Source organism: Astatotilapia calliptera, chromosome 7 (assembly GCF_900246225.1).
Source record: "Astatotilapia calliptera chromosome 7, fAstCal1.2, whole genome shotgun sequence".
Taxonomy (NCBI): domain Eukaryota; kingdom Metazoa; phylum Chordata; class Actinopteri; order Cichliformes; family Cichlidae; genus Astatotilapia; species Astatotilapia calliptera.
The window spans coordinates 17,433,644-17,453,556 of NC_039308.1; the positions used below are offsets into that span (position 1 = coordinate 17,433,644).

The window sequence follows — 19,913 nt, forward strand, 5'->3', positions numbered from 1 at the left end:
CATTAAAGATTACAACACTGCTGCAACTCCAAAAACAACAAAACGTACTGTGTTACCAATAAGTACTACGTAGCCGACTTCAAGTTACGGCTTTACGGAACATAAAACAACACTGAGAGCTGTTCCCTCGCTCAGAGGAGGTCTGACAATTCGCATTTTTTAAAACCTTTCGACTCAAAACAAAGACAAGACAAACAGGCCAAAAAACAAGAGTGATTAAATGTCCATAATAGGAGGCAGGTGAGGCATTAACAGCAAAGCAAAAGATGTTTTATTGTAGGAAAAATGAAGAAACTACAGATATTTTATGATCACGTTTAATTTTAATCAGATTCACCTTTTATGTTTTTTTATTTAAGATGTTTTTTTGGGTTTTTTTTAAATTAAACTCAACATTTTTCTTAACTCATAATGAACTGGTTTGTGGTTCTGTCACACTAGAGTAAAAACTGGATGCCTGCCCCTTCCTGAGCCTGGTTCTGTCAGAGGTTTCTTCCTCTTAAAAGGTAGTTTTTCCTTCCCACTGTTGCCTAGTGCTTTCCCGTAGGGGGTCATCTGCATGATTGTAGGGTCTTTGTCTTGCAATATAAAGCACCTTGATGTAATTGTTGTTGTGATTTGGTGCTATATAAATAAAATAAAATTGAAATGAATCAACTACATTGATTTTTTTCGAACTTGATGTCTGATTGCAAATATCTGCAGCGAGAGGTATTCAACAGCCTCAAAATTTCGGGCAGATACTTTTATTCATATGCTGGATCACCTGGTGGGAGGTAACCTGTCTCCAAACAATGGCAGTCTGACACTGACTTAATGCAATCATTCTCGAAGAGATTGCCAACACATTGCAATCGATCTGAGCCAGTTTGGAGCTTGTCCTTCAATGTAACTCTTTGCAATAGCAGAAATGAACAACTGGTTGCCAGCTGGTTGTGTTCTGGTATAATGTTATATGTTTTTCTGCAGCTGAATTGTTCTTCTAGACTACACCACTCCTGTAGTTCTAACTACATCACTCCTTTTGTGGAAGATGTAGAAAAATTATTTCACATTTCTATTTAAGGTGAATTTCTGCATGTACATATTATGTACATGGCAACAGATTTGTGATTTTTCACTGATTTCACAGTTAATCGCTGTATTATCACAAACATTGCCACCTTAACCCCATTCATTTGTAGGCTGACAGCAGGCTGACTTTGTTTTGTTGACATCCTGACGCACAATAGTTGCGTTGAAGCCTGCAGCTGACTGCTAAATGTCACACACCTGGTCCATGTCTAAGAAGGAACCATTTCAAAGCCATCGTGTATCCGAATAATCCGAATAATACTGGTCGTGTCGCAGTATCCAACCACTGGTTTCCCTAGTGTGTCTATAGCATTATTTTTGCAATCAGGAGACGTAATTGCTGTTTTCCTTCCTCTGGTGTGAGATCAAGCTGTTTGGATTGTGCAGAAGTTTGTGCGTGTGTGTGTCTGTTTGTAACTTTTCACCCTAGTTCTGAATCATATTATTCACACGGCACACACAAGAAAATCCTGTACAGTTACTAAGTTTATCTGGTCAATGTGACATTTTCTGGCATAACTGAAATGATTTACAGGTACAGACTTTGGGGAAAGTGTTTTTTTTTATGTCAGGGAAACTACACTATTAAAGAAAATAATAATTACATTCCTCATAAGAAGCTCTTTCATAAAACGACTTACATTAGGAGGTCTGAAGAACGGACAGACTTTTACAGACACAGCTGGAGGTGACCATAAGTCTCCTTGCTACTGCGCTGAGTGGTTAAGGGCTCATTACGCTGTAGGATGTAGAGCCTTAACAGGCACTGCACTGTCTTACCTGATGAAGTTATGTAACAGCAGCCAGTCGGCAAGTCACAGGGGTCTGAGCCAACACCTCATTAAATCTGTCGCTTCTATCGAAACCTCACCCCAGTCTGGTGGAGAGGACTCACTCCAAACCTGAAATTACAGCATTAAATTGCCTGAATTTTTGGTGTTAGGCAGACTGTAGCTCTGAACTCAAGGCAGAGGCCTAATAAATGGACCCACATCCTGCAGCATATTTAGTCTGCAAATTCTTGAGCCAAATTGGTATGTCATGGTGGATAACGCCGCCGAGTTTCCTGGAATCGTCGAACTCGGCGCAGAGGACATGAATACAAATTATACATCAAATGTTGTAGAAGTAATATGGTACAAAAAAATGTGTAGAAATGAGGCAAAACTTATTACTGTTGTAGATTCGATTAGTACCAGGCCTTGAGGTATTCGAGCTGAAGTTGGACTTGTCTAAAACTTAGAAATAACAGAATACCGATTAAACTGTTGCTGCTTTTTTCCTCTTTACTTTTATTTACCTGACCAAATTGCCCAACTTCATATCCCTGTAAAATCGCTCAAGGCGGCGTCAGTTATGGACACTGTAACGTGAACCTGCTCTTGTTGGAAAAACATAGCTATTATGTTAGAAGATTGATGAAAGGTGCACAAAGATATTCTCCGTGCAATAAGGGAAAATACCGTTTTTAAAACAACAATGCGGCCTTAGTGTCTCGCTAGATTACTCAGTATTATGCAAGGGTATTAATGAAAGCCCCCGCAAAGTCAGCGTTAGAAGTTATGGTTGATGGTTTTGCCATGTGTAAACTGTGAGTTCATTCTCGGATCATTTCAGACTATACAGCTGCTCTTTCAGTCACTCGCACCAGCTGGATGCGTTCAGACTCATTCACTCCAACTGAGTGGATGTTTCGCCTACACCTACACACCTCACTCTGTAGATGGAGACTGCTGTAAATCACTGCTTTAGTTTCTCGACACCCAGTCAGCTAGGCTGTGCATTTCCTTTCTTTCTGTTTTTCATACAAACCACCCCGATGCAACCTTTTCCTGTTTTTCTGACAGTTTTTGACTGTTTTTATTTTTAGCCATGCTAGCAGCACAACTTTAAAAGACATTACCTTTGCCTTGGTTCAGACATCTCACTGAGTACCGGATGGACTGCCATGAAAACTGATACAGACATTTATGTTCGCCAGAGAAGGAATTTTACAGACTTTGATAAGTCTCTAACTTTTTCTCCAGTGCTACCAATCTTTACATCGATTGGACGAAGGCACACTTTGACAGGTCAGAGGACGAGATGATAGGAAGGCAACTCAAATTTATACTTCTTACTGTTAAGGTATACAGAAAAGCATCTTTGAAGGCAGAACACAATAAACCTTGAAGCAGATGGGCTACAGAGGCAGAAAATTACACCAGGTGCCATTCCTGTCAGCTAAATCAGGAAACCAAGGCTGAAAATTGCACAGGCTCATCAAAATTGAATGAGAAGAATGTTGGCCAATAACTTCAGATTGCTGTTGGTGGTGTAATGATGTGGGGGCCTGTTAGTACCACCTATTATTTAAACACCACAGCCTACCTGAATATTGTTGTTAACTGTGTCCTCAGTGCATCCGTCTTCTGATGGCTCCTTCCAGAAGGACAACCAGCCATGTAAAGTAGAAATTATTTCTTTGGGATGTGGTGGAACGGGTGAATCGCATAATAGGTGCGCAACTGTTTCCAGCACCTTCTCTGTGCCAGGAAGATTTAAGGCAGTTCTGAAGGCAAACGGGGTCGGACCCAATATTAGTAAGGTGTAACTAGTGTCCTATGAGTGCACTTTACATCAGTGGATGTCAACGATTAAATTATGTATAAATTGTGTATTTGTTCCACTACATGGGATATAAAGCTACCCTCTTCTTACTGGTGCATCCAGTCATTTTAGCATCACTGCCATTACACACAGTACCCCCTCACTTTCATGTGTCCATTTTCAAAATGAATGTTCTGCTAAGAGTTTTGTGCCTAATTTACTCCCTTAAAAAATTACAAATAATACTCAAGCTTGTAATGGAAACAGTATTTTAGCCCACTCTGCATCTACCCTTAGCTAGCTAGCTACAGAGAAACTTTTAAAACATGTAGCTTGCTGCTAGAATGAATAGTTTTGCAATTGTAACACAAAGCGACATGGCAATGAACTTGTGCTTACTTACCAAATTCAGAAACATTTGAAAAGCTTTCAGTAAAGAACACTTCGCAGATCCTACAGAGTGAAAAAATGCTGCATTTGCGTAAATGAAACCAACAGAGCCCTATTTGGTTTTACAAATCTTTATCTTACTGCATTTGACTGAGTAAAGCGAACTTGTTATAGACTGAAGCAGTACACTGATTTATACGTGTAGACTTAACACAAGAAATAAGCAGGATTAAATATTTACCATCTAAAAGGAGCCAGAATTTTTTTTCTTTTTCTTTTTTTTGGAGTGTGTGATCTCAGACAGGGGCACTCTGTGTGAAGTAAAGCCTTATTTGTTTTGCATTCAGTATTATTTTCCAAAGCTTAAGTTGTCATTAATGTTCCTCAGCTTTGTGTGTAAGGATGCACTCAATGAACCGAGTATGTGTGTGTGTGTCTTGTCTGCTATTATACAAAGTCAGAGCAAAGCCAACCATTGCCAAATACATGAAAAAAGACACTCTGCCTTTAACAATATTTTCTTTGTTCACAATATAGACAACAGGACAACAGACACCAGTCACTAGTGTCCAACGTAACTTCACATACTTAGCTTAAAATCTGAGATAGCAGTAAATGAGTTGTTTTAGCTGAAATATGAGAACTGCATGTCCAGACAAACCGAGTTCTGCAATAGAGTAATAGAGCAGCAACACATCGGCCGAGGGTGAGGTAGAAACAACACTAGCAGGACAGACAACCACAGAATTCTTCTTCTTTAAATCCAAAATCTGAATCAAGCTTATAGCTCTCATGCAGAGGATTATGCTTTAAATATAAAGATAAGAACATGTTTTTAGACAGTTTGGCCTACAAGGCAATCACTGGTGGAGGATTGCTGTCAGGAGAAGCTTCCTTTTTCACCTCCGAACAGCTGGTGAATCTCAGCAAATTAAAGGCTAACGGTCAACACAGACCCATTTGATGTCAGCAAGACTTATGGGAAAGGGAATTTTTTAAAGATATTTGATCATCCAGCAAGCTGTTCTGAGGAAGCATATGCTGGAGGCACACATCTTAATCCACCTATCCTAATCTTCTACTCAACTCAGCAAAACACGAACGGGACGGTTCTCTTGGCATGTCAGGACAGCGCACGTGTACACTTAAAAATTGAGTTGGTTTGTTTACACAGCATGAGCAGTGACACATTGTGCTTCACTGAGTCTTATTCCGGGTGCTCTCATCTAATCCTTCACACATCTGGTGCACGGAGACCAAGCATGTCTGGGCTAGAAAGGTCCACCTTGCTGTGGGAAAGAAAAAAAGCACTCGAGTGGAGAGCACACTGGGTTCAGTTCACGTCCACACCCGGGCCGCGCTCACCTGGTTTGATTGAGCGCTGCACGGAGGAAAGAAGGACGCACACATGAGGTGGAGAGGGAAGCCAGCACATGGAAGCAATTATTGCCTCTTCCTGGTGTGCAGTCTGGCCCAGCAGATACGAGCACAAGGCGAACACGTGTGTTTGGGTACATGACAGGTAGAAAGAAAACAAATTCTGCTCGCACACAAAAGAGCTTCTTTCACTCACTCTGTTCCACATCGAACGCTTGTCACATTTCAGGCTTATTAGACAAATTGCTTCTATTTGCTCAAGAGTGACAGGAAGAATGGAAAAATGCATAAAACTCAAAACAAAAACGTTGCCGTCAATGCATTCATCGTGCCTACTGAATGCCAAATTACATCTGAAGAGAGACGCAGCGACTCCCTTCTACAAACACTCAGTGTAGCAAATATCAAATATTGGAGATGAATGTGTTTATTCCACATGAGTGTAACTATTTAAGCCCACACAATGCAAACAGAAAAAAGGGTTTTTCATTTTTTCATTCCTGTGTGGGAGTGTTCACGGTCCGGTAAGCTGTGTGTGGTTATGTGTCTGCTATTTGACTACGTCATTGTGTTCTGTGGAATTATAACCTACTGTCCCTCATTATGAGTGGCGCACGAGGGGGAAGTGGGCCACATGTGGTAAAGCGATGTTACTTGAGATGGAGGCTCAAATTAGTGACCTTGTTTTAAAGTTAAGGCGCAAACGCCGTGCCAGTTCAACTGGATTCTTTTGTTGTGTCCAAACTCTTCGAAACTGGACTCTCTATTTCCTGTCTAGCTGTATAGGAGGAGGATATAATGGATTTCCCAGAAAGACAGATGTCTGATCTCTGAAGTGTGGTCCAGGAAATGAACAGATTTCTCCCATATTCTGTCTGGGCCTCAGTCTCCTCTCACTTCAAGAACAGGATTTGGATTTTCTTTCGTAACACCAAAAGCTCAAAGTCATATCTATAACCCTATTCAGCATAAATCTCATTGTCTAGTAATATCTTTAAAGAAACGATGTGGGGAAAATGGTGATTTTTATTTTACTTCTTTGATAGTAGTTGTAATTGTTACCATCTTGAGGGAGGATATTACAGGGCTGGCAGATCTTAACACAGTCCTGTCCTATAAAGAAGCCATGGAGGATCACACCAAAATAGGATGAAGCTGTGTGGGAACACGGTGATTTACAACAGCCAGTGCCACCTGTGGCTGCTTGTTTGTCCAAATAACAAGATAAACGGCTTAGGGGGTTGAACCAGGGACAATTCACAGGACTAAATTAACAGTCTAAAGAACAGTTCAGGTGTGCCACTCCTCTGATTTTCTTCTTTTCACAGAGTTTTGTATCGTTTGATGTCATCTGACAAGGCAAGAAACAATTATGTGGGTTGCAAAGGAGCCAATAGTTTAGAAGCCTTATCTAAATCTCTCCCACCCTGAGGGACATGCTCTTGGTCAGTCACCCACATAGGTTCATACAGACATTATCCACATAATAAGATTTTGTGCAGACATGGATGTATTTTGTGTTACTTTGTGTTAAAGTATTTCACCTTTTTACTCTACTGCATTTTGTTTACTTTAATTTCAGATTAAAATATAGACCTCCTGGTTGCTGAGCTAAAGCCAGGAGGTTATTGGAGAGAATCTGCCATGTGTTTTCTCCATCTTCTCTCCAGTGTCCTGACTCAAAAAAGAACCCCCCCCCCCAAAACAGAAACCTACCAATAAAATACATCAAACTGTGTAATCTGTTTAAGATTTTACTGATCTTATGCGTAGAAGAGATAAAGAAGGCACCGTGATGGAAGAACAGGAAGAAACAGATTCTGGATGCATCCAATCTTCAGAAGAAGACCTCAGCAGGGAGAATCTGATTGTGTGATCCAGCAGTCGGAGCTGTATCACAGCAGCTTTATATATATTTCAGGATGTCAGTGGGGGCAGTTTGAGCTCTTGTTCGGAGAGTTGGGACCAAATCTGAGGAGGCAGTTTGTCTGAGGTATTGCACCAGTTCCACTAGTATTTCACGTGTTGCCAAATCCAGCGATTGGACTCTTAGATCTGGTTATTTTGATTCAAAATATAGGAAAACTTGGGCTTGGTTAAAAAAAAATGTCACAAATTCGTCAGATGAAATTACATGGTCACTGTTAAAAGCTGCAATTAGAATAGGTGAAAAATATTTTTGACCCAAGTAATATTAGCTGATTTTACGTGTCTGGTGTGTAAAGGCTTTTAGGGTTTGTGTGACCACTTAGACCTCAGAGAGTGACACAGCTATGGCAGCATAGTGACCACGCCCCTAATAATGCTAAATTTAGACCTTAATACAATTTAGAGAACTGTAATAGGAACAATTCGATCCTTCTACAGTTGTCATGAAGGAAAGTATCAGCTCTACAGACTGAACAGTTTTGGTGCACATTTGACTTACCTTTTGCTGCTGTTGTTTTGTTGTTGCTTGAGCGGTGATTTGGTTACATTCACGATGCACGTGGCACTAAGAAATAGCCTTCAACCACTGGGAGCCTTTGCAAGCTCTATTATAATGGTTTTTTGCATGAATAATTTCAGCCCAGAATTATAATTTGCTGTTGTGAAATGAGCTCTTTTCATAGTTATATTATTACTTGCTGCTAATGTATTAAGTACAGCTCATTTCATTTACCAGGACGGATAGAACAAAAATTTCAACTTGCTTTTCTATTTAAACAAGCTCCAACACACTTGAATTACTATGCTGTGTGACAAATTCATTTATGTCAAAGATGATGAATGGGCATTTCTGGAGCACGTGCATTCACCTCGTTCATGAACTAAGCGTTTCCTTTTGCGCTGTTGAGTAAAACTGGTGCCAAAACATGCACCAGTAACTACCCATAGATTGCTTGGGCGTGTTATGTGTTGGGGTCTGTGAATGGAAACCAGGTGCTCTTGTGCTCTGCCAAAGCAGGCCTGTTGATGCATCGTCAGCTTGGTGTGTCTAGAAGTTGCTTGCTGTGCTCATTAGCGCAGCAGGACCCCTCACATCAAACGCTCTGCTAATGGCTGATAAAGTAATTGTGCTTGGTCAGGCTGGACAGAAAACAAATGGGGCACGTTTATGTCCAAGGCAACCGTGCAAAACCCTGGTGGCTTCTCAGTCCCAGCCCCACCCCACCATTCAAAATCCAAGCCAGCTATTTTTACAACATGTTAAGAGGAAACAGCTTTTTAGTATATGGGAAGGCAATAAAATGTCAAATCCTAGATTCAAGTCAAAGCAGCAACTTGTTAAAAAATATAGGGAAGAGGGTGACTTATGTGAGGTAAGAATGACAACGGCAGATGTCATAAGGCTCCTGGAAGGTTTCGGTTAGACAAGAGAAAGAGTGCTCACAGGGGAACAATGTGCTTAAGGAGCACCGGTGGAATACACACCAAAGAGCTCATCAGGACAAACAAACAAAGTCATTAGCAGTGATTTACCTCATATGAAAACAGGAATCAATTTTAAACAGATGCTGCGGTTCATTTGCAGGTTGTTAACATCACAGTATGTTTTAAAAGTCTTTTTGTTGTTGCTGCTGCTGCTGTTGTCTCTGCATGCCTGCAAGTAATCTCCAGACTAGCAAAGCATAGAAATGTACACATACAGTGGCCAACGCTTACTTCAGCACATCTCTGTGCTTTGCTGGCTAAAAATTCTTCACTTTCCCCACATGTATTAGAAAAGACGAGCATGTGTACAATACATGCTGTCAGGGTGAGAGCAGAGGAGAGGAATAAAAGACCCGAGAGACACATTAAGGTTTGGAGGAGTGAAGTTTAATGGGATCGTGATTGCCTTTGTCGGAGGTCAAATATTTAATGGGTTTACGGGACAAAAAGCACAACCAGAGCCTCTCCTACATTCACTCAGCCAACTAGAAGTCCCTACATTAGATTCACCATCAGGCCGACCAAAAAAAGAAAAAAGGAAAGAGCTAAGAACCGCTTTAAGCAGCTCAGTCTTACAGAGGATCATTGCTTCTGACAAATGACAGACATTTTGCTTTTTCAGAGGTTGGGTGAATGGGTATCGCACATTATCCTTTTCATTTTGTTGGAACACACCGTTCCCAACAAACAGTTTTCATCTCCTCCCATCAAAGGGATTTATTATTCTAGCTGAGTAGAATTCTCTTTCCCTCTCTTCTTTTGTGTCAGGAAAACTACCCCCCCTCGGATTACACTCCTGATTAGCTGGTTGAGATCAGTGTTACTTTGCGGGAGAGTAAAAGTGACCTCAGTCTGACTCACTGGTCAGCAGCCATCTGCTCCCAGGGCCCTATGAAATGCACAGACAACAAAGAGGCTGACAGAAAAGACAGAGTACTGCTGGATAGATAGAGAGACAGGTACAGACAGGCAAGGTCCTATTTTAGCCCCATGACAAAGAAAGGAGGCAAATGAGTGCATTACAGAGGGTGGACTTTGATCTTATTGGCCACACTGTTAGCAAATAGGGGCACTGGCGTATAGTTGCTGTCACAGCGTACTGGTGGTGGATGCAGCCAATCGCTTTCCTATGTAGATCCTAAAAAGGAAAAAAAAAAAAAAAAAAAAACAGGAATCAATGATTGATCCTTTGCTATAGCCCTTGGACCCCAGTCACACAGGCGGGGAGACTGTTAATCAAGCACTTTGCAACTGCTGATCATGAGGATAAAATATGTATTCCCCAACATGTTGGAAAGTGATTGGGGGAAGTTGCAGAATACTGCTAGGTAAATTTGGTTGCAAAGAGAAAACCTCCCTGTGATTGCTTTGGTTGCTAACATATTTTATTTTGCATGTATGATGCCGACTTATCTGCAAACATTTGCTAACTAACCAATCAGTAACAGTGGAACTGCAAAAACTGTGACAGAAAGGGACAGAAACCCTTTAAAATACAAAAAAAATGTGCCTTTTGAAACATTTTGGTTTCAGCAAAAGGGAAAAATGGTTCTTTGAAAGTTATTTGTTTCCAGTTTGCATCACATTGTTTCAGTGTGTGCAGACAAATCAGCATCTTCCATGCAAACTACAGGAGACCATGGTAATCTGCTAGCAACCAAAGCAATCACAGAAAGGTTTTGGTGCAGCATCTTCTTTGTGACTAAATTTTCCTAGTAACTCACAAACCAACCGGCTGTAGTATATGGATTTTTTGACACCCGATGTATCAAATAAGTGAAGGCTATAACTCAGAAACTAAGGGCACTGCATTATCATAAGGTAGCAACTTGTCAGTGAAAAGGTAGACCCTCCCTACCGTTAACTTGTCTCAAGCTTGTTTTTCTTACATCTATAGCTTCAGCTGCACATCAGCAACATCATTTTAAAACCACTTAGAAGGGCACACAGGGGTCAACTCTTTGATCGCTTTCTTAATTTGCACACTTTCCAAATTCTACCAGGATGAAAAGCATCCAGGTTTTTTTTTCCCAAGTATTACCAAGAATGTCAAGTTTATGTGAATGAATCTCACCCGACTCCAAGCGTGAGAAGGTGTGAAGCCAGCAGCGAGGGAATAAGAATGAGGAGAACATCGGAGGAGAAGATGCCTCTCTTCATCACCTCTGTCTTTCTGACACTGAGGGAGCTCTGCTGCTTTGGGTGCTGAAACACAAACTCTCTGCAGAGAAGGAAGAGAGAGGCGTCGGAGATAAGAGATGCGGAAGCACGGAGATTGAAAGGCGGGGGGGAAAAAAAATAAAAATAAACAGAGATAATGAGAGCACAAGAGAGAAGCCTGAGAATACAAGAAAGAAACCGAGAGCCTGAGAACTGCTATCTGTCAAACAGGCTTATTTTATTGCAGGAGATTAAATGTCAAGTGCGGCAGCATAAATAAAAATGAAAGCGATTCATGGGCTTCAAAGGTATAATCCAACTAAATTAAAAAAAACAAAAAAAGACAAAAACAATGTGCTATTGAATGTTTTGTGAGTAAAACAGGCTTTTTATAAACACACAAACAAACCAAAACAAACAAACAAAAAGCTTATTTTTGTTTACTTATACTTGTATGCATATTTAGAGGGCATACTGCCAGGGTGACGTCATGAATCTTGGCTGGTTCGTGTTACAATTCATTTTTTCTAAAATGTATTATTTTTTTAAACTAGAAAGAATCTTTTAATTATGTACCTCTGGAGGCGCGGGCCTCGAGTCACCTGCTGTCAGTCTTTAAGCCAAACTAAGCTACTTGCCTGAAGGAGTAAATCATCACAGCAGGAATAAATAACAGTAACATTCAAAGGAGCTAGGCTTACTTCGGTGGCATGTTTTCAGGTCTACTGGACCAATCCCACACCCAGTCAGTGTCCACCCGTCGCTCACCATCCTCCTGAACGCAACAAGAATCAGATGATGTTGAATAATTTGAAAAAATTATATATTTTTTTGATGTCTTTATCTGATAAATATTAACCATGTCTCTGTGTTCAAATGAAAACCAGCACCTGTATAGTGACACAGTCACTGTCGTGCTCACTGGTGGGTCTTGGTGAGCCGGTGGACTGTGGAGTCGTGGCCTGTGGAGGACTGTGGATTAAAAACAAACAAACAAGTGAACTTGTACGAGGTGGGTGCGGTCTGGAGAAACAATCAAGCTGCAGCGTGATAATTTTACAGCCCAACAAACAAGAACAGAAAAAGTAAACACGCCGTGGAAAACAAGCAAAGTTCCTCTGAGCACAAAACAAACCTCATTACTGTGCAAATCACTTCTACACCTCACTGTGCAGCTCGCCCGCCCCAAACTCCCCAAACAAAACAAGTTCGTGCCAACAAACTGCATCATTACCTGTCTCTACTCCGCTCGCACTCCAGCTGTGCCTCCAGGAGGATCCTCTCCAGCTCCCCCTGCAGGGCGGTGGAAACGCTGTCCTGCGGCCCTGTCAGGCTCTCTCTGCGGCTCACGGCTGCAATCAGCTCCTCCAGCTCGACCCAGGAGCCTGACAAGAAAAAAGGAGGGCAAGCTGAGTTTGTGCTGACGCTTAGGTGTCGGTAAGAAGGGGAAAAAAAACAATGCTTCTCAGTACACCTATATTAGATTTCTAATAAGCCAAGAAGGAGTCATGATGTGGAAAGTAAACAAACAGAAGCCATTTTATGGAGCTTTTAACATTTATGGGCATTTTGTTGTCTTGTTTATAATCTTACTATAATTACAACTGTACATATTTCATTTTGAAGTCTGTGTGATCCCAGAAAGGTCCAAAGTAACCGTGTTGTGCATAGTTTTACATGTGAAAAACTCATTTTTAATGTTCTATGCAATGATGCAGTTAGCCCACACTTTCTCCTGATTCTTTTATTTATACTTGCCATTAACGTGACTTAAGTCATTTGATTACCCAACTATGTTATGCAGATTACTTCAGCTTTATTGTCATAATGACATATTCAGATTATTTTTACTGCCAAGTAACTGATCCTAACCCGGTTCCGAAACATTGTCAGAGCAAATTTCACACTGCATTACTGATGCACGTTTTTAGGTCCTTCCTAGAACTCTAATCTCTTTAGCGCCGAGTGGGCAGTGAATGGACAGGTGTGTGTTGTTGTCCACTGGCATGTGGAGATTTAGAAGCTGCCCTGCGGCTGTCCTGACATGACACGCAATGACCTCAGAATCACAGAGCTCGTGGCTGGATGGAGACACGCTGAGCTGCGTCCAAAAAACACACATATTATCATATATAAACAGTGAGAGCAAGGCAGAGTGTGCCTGCTTCTTCCCATCAATGAGTGCTGAAAAGATAAACTGCATATGAATGAATGGACACGGGGGCGGGGTTTGGTGATCGGGCACAGGAGCAGAAAGGGATTTACACATGCACGCATATACACATATGCATGCTCGCATGTTGTATGGTGTGTGCGCTCCCACAGCTAAACAGTGGGGCAGGGCTAACTCAGCCTGACAGCATGCTTGCTTACGCAAGAACTTATTTCTGTGAGAGATTAGCCATTCACCCTCTCCCTTCCTCTAGCTGTTTCTCCCTTGTCATGCTGCCCCACATCTCTCGGACAGAGGCAGCACTTACGAAACAGCTCCCCTCATTTACCTACCAAAGTATCCTTCCTCATCTGACCTCTCTGACTGTCACTTTACCTGGTTTATGACGCTTTATAACAAGAGGCGGTGGATGCATGAGCGGGCACAGTGCTGAAGGGGGTGGAAGCAAGGGATGGGGGGAAGGGAGGGCAGAGGAAACTGTGCCATTGCCCTAGTTATTTTCCTACAGAGGGGAGTTGTGACGTAACAGCTGCCTTGTTGGCTGCCTTATCTATGTGATGCCACTCTGCAGCACTAAATCAGTTTCTATGGCGCAGTCCTGTACACATTCATCTGTGCCGCTGCCAAATCAGCTTTATGTAATGTGGAGCCAGGATGTGAAAAGACTCAATGAACTGCAGCACAACAGATTAATTTGTGCTCTGCTAGGATGAGAATGACTGTTTCCATTTTAGGGCCAAGAAAAAGAAACAAAAATTAGGGTGTGAGGTGCAGTTTGAAAGAATGGCTGCAGGGCAATCAGATTATTTTTGGACAGCACGGGAGATTCAGATTTTGTTTGTCTTTCTAGAATTGAATATAAAGTTACCTTTAAAGCAGCTGTGTCCTATTCATGTGGATGTAAAAATAAAAAAAAGATAAATAAAATATGAAAATATGGTTGCATTTATATTTTTAATGTATTGATACAGACAATAATTGTGATTCTTTTTACATTTAAAAAGGCTGTGATAGAAACGGGCATGGAGACCCTGAAATAAAGTGGGAAAAAGAAGATCAATACCTAGCTAGCTAACTATTAACGAAATGTGAAGACACGGACTGGTACTTATATAACACTTTTCTACCCTAATCGAGTACTCAAAATGCTTTTTTACTACAACCAATCACACACACATTCATACAAGCACTTTTACATATCTATGCACCTTGTTTAAAATTGACACACACTCACAGTCCAATGGATTCATTGTGGACAACTCATCAGCATGCGCACTCAAGTAGTCAGGGATCGAACCACCAAGCTTCCAATTGGTAGACAACCCACTCTACCTTCCCTGTTAGCAACAAATGTGAGGGAAATCTGTTTATGTTTTGTGTGTGTGAAAGTAAAAAAATGCTGGTGGATATATTGGATTATTGGATTTTGAAATTACCATCTGATAGTTTCTTGCTAAACAAGAAACTATCAGATGACATATCAGCGATGGGTTTTCAGTTTTGGGCTGAAATCAAATATTTGTCAAACTGATCTTTTATTATTTATTTATTTATTTAGTAAACAACCTGCACATCAGTGATTTCCACTGTACAGCTCCCAATGATACAGCTCACAGTGATCCACATGTTTTACCCAGCATCCTCTGTTCCAAGCAATGTGCAGCCAGCTAAGTGGAGCTATAAGTATCAGAAAATCTCCGCAGCTTAATTGGCTTACAGAGATACAAACAGGTGAGTCAGGGAATCCATTTACACAATGACAGTAGCAACGACAATGACAACTATAAAACTGCCTGTGCCTTGTTTCCGTCTGTGGCCTCTTCTCACACCTGCTCTCAGAGTCTGACAGGCTGTTAGTATCTTGTCTCCATTGATAAGCAGCCACGGCTGGCTAGCTCTTCATTCAAACACACTGAGGGAATGAATGTTCTCATTGCCTGAAATGTTTTGCCCACACACTGTTGACATTTGCATCGTGAAATTGGAGTATAAATCGACCCATGCGCACGCAAAATTAATTTACAGCCTGTTTAAGGTATGCAACAATCGGCTACAGACACGCTATTAAAAGGCAAATAGTTAACAGTGATGACGTAACAAAGAAACAACGGCCTGGTCCATGTGCCACCATCACTCACCGTAGAGTCCGTCCTCTGGCGTCTGCGAGCCGGACAGAGACATGTTTGAACGCTGGGGAGAGGCTGGAGAAAGAGCTCGGAGAGATGCTGACACTGACCCAGGAGGACAAGCAGGTGCAAAACCGGTCTCTACCCTGTACACGTTACCCTCAGTCACTCTGCGTTGTTGTGTAGTCTAAAAATGACACCGACGCAGCGCTAATCCGCTCCCCGTGCCCTCCCTTCCCCGCGCGCACCCCCTCCCTCTCCGCTTTCCCACGTGTCAAGAAGGAAGAGGTAAACAAACAGACTGTGCAGCTTAACATCACACATAGATGGATAGATAGTCCTGAGCACCTATTCAAATTGTACCCACCATTCACACCATTAATGATCTGTTAAGAGCAGTTACTAGGTAATTAGTATCTATACCGACGCTGGTGTGGGTACTGGATCGATACTACAAGATAAGATTGATACTTTGTTTCTATCCTCTAGGTTCAGTATGTAACCCACTGAATTGGATTAAATTAATTCTTTTTTTTTGGAAATGAAAAAATATACCTCAAACATGCGCTGTAAAGAAAATGTCTGAAACTTTTGTGTACATCTATTTTATGTATTGCCAACACAAGTATTTAAACAACAGAAGTTGACCCACAATCCTAATATATAAAATAATAATAATCTTCTCATAAGTTGTGCCCCATTACTCTGCTCTGCATATGTTGAACTATTGTTAGCATTGGCATGGCTATTGTTGTGTATTTATTGGTATCTGATCAATACCAAGATTTGCAATATCGTACAGCACTAGCAATTATTTACAGGGAGAATGAACAAAAGTAAAACATTTTATGTGTTAATGACTGTAAAACAACAAATATGATATTGGCCTTGAGCACAGTGTGGGTAATAGTAAAGAGCCACTGGGTGATCACTGTGTGCAAGAGTCACTAAACTCTGATCGATACTGTAGGAGTAGCAGGTCTTGTAAACTGTGGACAGATGGACGTGGATGCAACATTGTATCAACTCAATGGGCCACAATGAGCTGAAAGCCCAAGACCGCAGTCTGTTATGTTAACACAAAGCAAGTAGTGATTGACCTCTGGAATCAAAGTGCTTGAATAAATACTTAAACTGATGGCGATGCCAATCAACCAGCCAACACTTGATTGTAAATGGGCAGAGGTCAACAGTCTAGTATCGTTACAGGTGGAAATTCTACCCATGTTGGCTTTGTTGTAAATTTTAAAGATTAATGGAGCAAATGACTTTCTAGAGGGACTAAATACTGAAAGTAATGCATTACATTTTCTAAAAGTACTTTGTAGTAGATTTTTATCAACACTTAGATACAGAAATACAGTGAAAAAGTGTTAGCCCCCTTCATGTTTTCTTTATGTATATTTGTTCCAATTACATTTTTCATTTTTTTATTATTAGACAAAGTTAACTAGTAGTGTCTCCATTAGCAGTGTATTTAGAGTTAGATAGTACTTGACAGCATCTTGGATGCCACGGTTTTTCTGTGGATTACTTCTGCCTCTTCATGTAAGCCCACAGTGACTTCACGATGCCCAAAACGGACTCCGGGGGGTGATTCCATCTGTTGCAAAACTCCTTGCTCTTCTTGTGGCTTAAATTCAGCCTCTGTCTGTATATTTGCACTCATTTATGGGACACTTTAGCTATTGTGATGGATAAAGGTCTAAACGTTTGCACAGCACCTCATTTCAGTAAGCTGAATTGTAGGCCTGTTCTTCCTGTTAGCGTGTCATGCTTTGAGACTCTCTCAAAGCAAATACTTTTAATTATTGTTTTACTTTGTAAAAGATGATTAAGTATACTTTTCTTGGTTCTGGGAACAGGCTCTTACATTCCTCTGGAGATTTATATTTATATCACTTTAATTCTGCACGAGAGCAGTTTATTTGTTTGATTCATGGATGGATTATAGGACAATGGGCCAATTGGCACAGACATGCAAAGGCGTTTCCTTTCTTCCTTCCCACGCGTACAGATATGCATCATTTGTAGGCATTTTGTAAATCTTTTAGTATTTTGCATTAAGTGCTGCTGTTGGTTTAAAAAAATCCGCTTACTCAGCCATTATAATAATGCAGATTTTTAATGAGAGCGTACTGCATTGTAGGAAATGACTGGAATTTATATAGTGCTTTTATATTCTTACTGACCAAGTGGTTTAGACTACAGGTCACAATGCTTTCTTCTTTACGCTGTAAGCACTTTATTTACATTGCATCCACACTCCATTTAGAATCAACAATTACTGCGTGTAGAAACTGTACAAAGGCCCCAGCCAGGGTTTGAACCAGGAGCTTTCTTGCTGTTTGGCAGATGTGAATGACAAACAGCATGAAGAGTGAGTGGACATTCTTAATTTTCACAGAGCTCTTTGAGTTTACAATGGGTTATAGGTTATTTCATTTTAAGGGGACACTATCCTTCTTATTTATTCTCTTTTATTTTTTTCATCATTTCTTCCTTTCTATTAAAATAATCCAGGCTATTGATATGTTTTATCCATTTGTTCTTTTCTTGCACCCACAGTTAGTGGTAGAGAAGACCTCAGGGCTTTGAAATGTGTGATAGATGTGATGGTGTCTGAGTTGTAGTTATTTGCTCCTCTGACTCTTCATTGTAGTTTTCTATACTCTAATTTGCCCAGTGTGTGCCAATAAAGTCAGCTTCTGATCAGTTTACCTCTGTGGTTACCACAGATACTTTAGATCTTTAGCAACTTAAAATAATTCAACCAAAAGACCTAAACAGTGTTAAATTACCATATGTAATCATGCGATTCTGCGCATTACGAATAAAAACTACATACATTTTTACTGCTACCAGAGGAATTAAGAGCGTGCTGCAAATCAAATGCAGTTGCTTAATTGATCATCATCATGTGTGAGGACCTCTATCAAAACAGACACTTTGGCCACTCTGTAGTGTTCAGGTGTGTGTTGACAAAATGCCACAGTCTTCCCCGGAGTGAACATCGCAGCAAATTCATCCCAAGGTCAGACTGAAATGCTCAGAGACTCCTCAAAAAACCCAAGAGCTACATCTCAAACTCTACAGGCCCCAGTTAGAAGAAGACTGAACAAGTACGGCTTGTTTGGAGGGGTTATCAGGAGAAAGCCTCTTTAAAAAAAAAAAAACATGGTGGCACAGCTCAGATTTGAAAAGCTGCATCTGAACAAACCACAAGACTTCTGGAAAAATGTCCTTTGGACAGATGAGACCAAACTGGAGATGTTTAGCCATAATGCACAGTACCAAAGCAGACAAAGCATTTTAGCACAAACACGTCATAATACATGTCAAGCACAGTGGTGGAGAAATGATGATTGGGGATTGTTTCTCTACAAAGTATTCAAGAGTCAAAGAATGTCTGAAAGAGAACAGAACCTAAAGGTTTGTCTACAGCTACTGAATCATGTGGTGTACTTACTTTTTACAGGGCTGTAGTATACAATAAAGCATTAAATGACTCTTTGTCTCCTCTAAATCCCAGAGCCGTCATAGCTACATAGTCTTTACAACCCAAAAGTGTATCTTGGCTATTTAATCAGACTACTCTGAAGCAGGCAGTCCCCTCCACTGCACTGAATGAACTCAGACTGTGCAAACAGTCTAAATATGCCCCCACTGCTTGTGAAAAATGACACACAAACCTGTTTTGGTTTGAGTCTGGAACGATGCAAGTCTGTGGACTAAGGTTTTATGGATTATGCTTATTTTTTTTGTCAGGGATTGTGTGCGAAAAACACGAGGAGGAAGACATGACAGCATCTGCCATCAAACCAGCATCTTTCAGACAACTAGTCCACTTTTATAATCTCCAAGCTACAACAACAGCAACCCCATAAAGTGCCCACCTGTTATTTCCACAAGCCCAAAATAATACTGCAGGCTAAAGGCAACAGAGAGAATGCAGGGAAACAATAAGATCTGCCTTTGTTTCTAACTAATGATAGAGTACATGAAAGTAATGGCACACGCACACACTTTTAAAATATGTATCTTTGATTTGTGTTACAGCTTTCACATTTCAGCCTAAGGAGGCTCATGCAAAATGTCTGCTGTTTGATATTATCTATAACCAAACTAAAATATTTTCAAATACTGGCACATCTGTTATAATTATTGCATTTTTTTTTCTATGATAAAATCACAGCTTCATAGGTCTCTAAGATAAGGTCATTGCTCAACTCTAAAAAACACTTCTAACGTCCTCCCTTTTTAATCTTTGGCAAGCTGAACATCCTGGAGAGTCGTCTTTGATGTGCGCCTTAAAAACATCAAATGAAACGGACCAAAGCAGATCAGGGCGTTCATGGTTGCTGCATCATCACTTTATCAGCTACATGTACCTGGAACATAAGGGAAAGAGGGAAAGGGGGAAAAAGTTTGAATGAATTAAATCAGGAACGTGTGTCAGATTTTTCTGTTTTCTGCTCTGCATCAAATAAACCCCATGGCCAGTGATTCATCTGTTTCTGCGACATTTCTTTAAGACGCTTGGCGGTACAGAGGCTCTGCTGGATTTCATTCATCACAGGAGGATGCGCACAGTCGTGCAAGAAAAGGAA

The 19,913-nt window shown here is 40.8% G+C and overlaps 1 protein-coding gene across 1 annotated transcript; it reads right to left on the reverse strand.

Moving 5' to 3' along the window:
* Positions 1–9,209: 9,209 nt before the first annotated feature.
* LOC113025578 (BCL2/adenovirus E1B 19 kDa protein-interacting protein 3) lies at positions 9,210–15,523 on the reverse strand. Its single transcript, XM_026173478.1, has 6 exons — positions 15,316–15,523; positions 12,239–12,389; positions 11,895–11,976; positions 11,706–11,779; positions 10,919–11,065; positions 9,210–9,982 (listed from the first exon to the last, which is right to left on the reverse strand). Exons 1-6 carry the CDS (start codon positions 15,356–15,358, stop codon positions 9,934–9,936), a joined length of 546 nt encoding a protein of 181 aa, XP_026029263.1. The 5' UTR covers positions 15,359–15,523; the 3' UTR covers positions 9,210–9,933.
* Between the last annotated feature and the right edge of the window lie 4,390 nt (positions 15,524–19,913).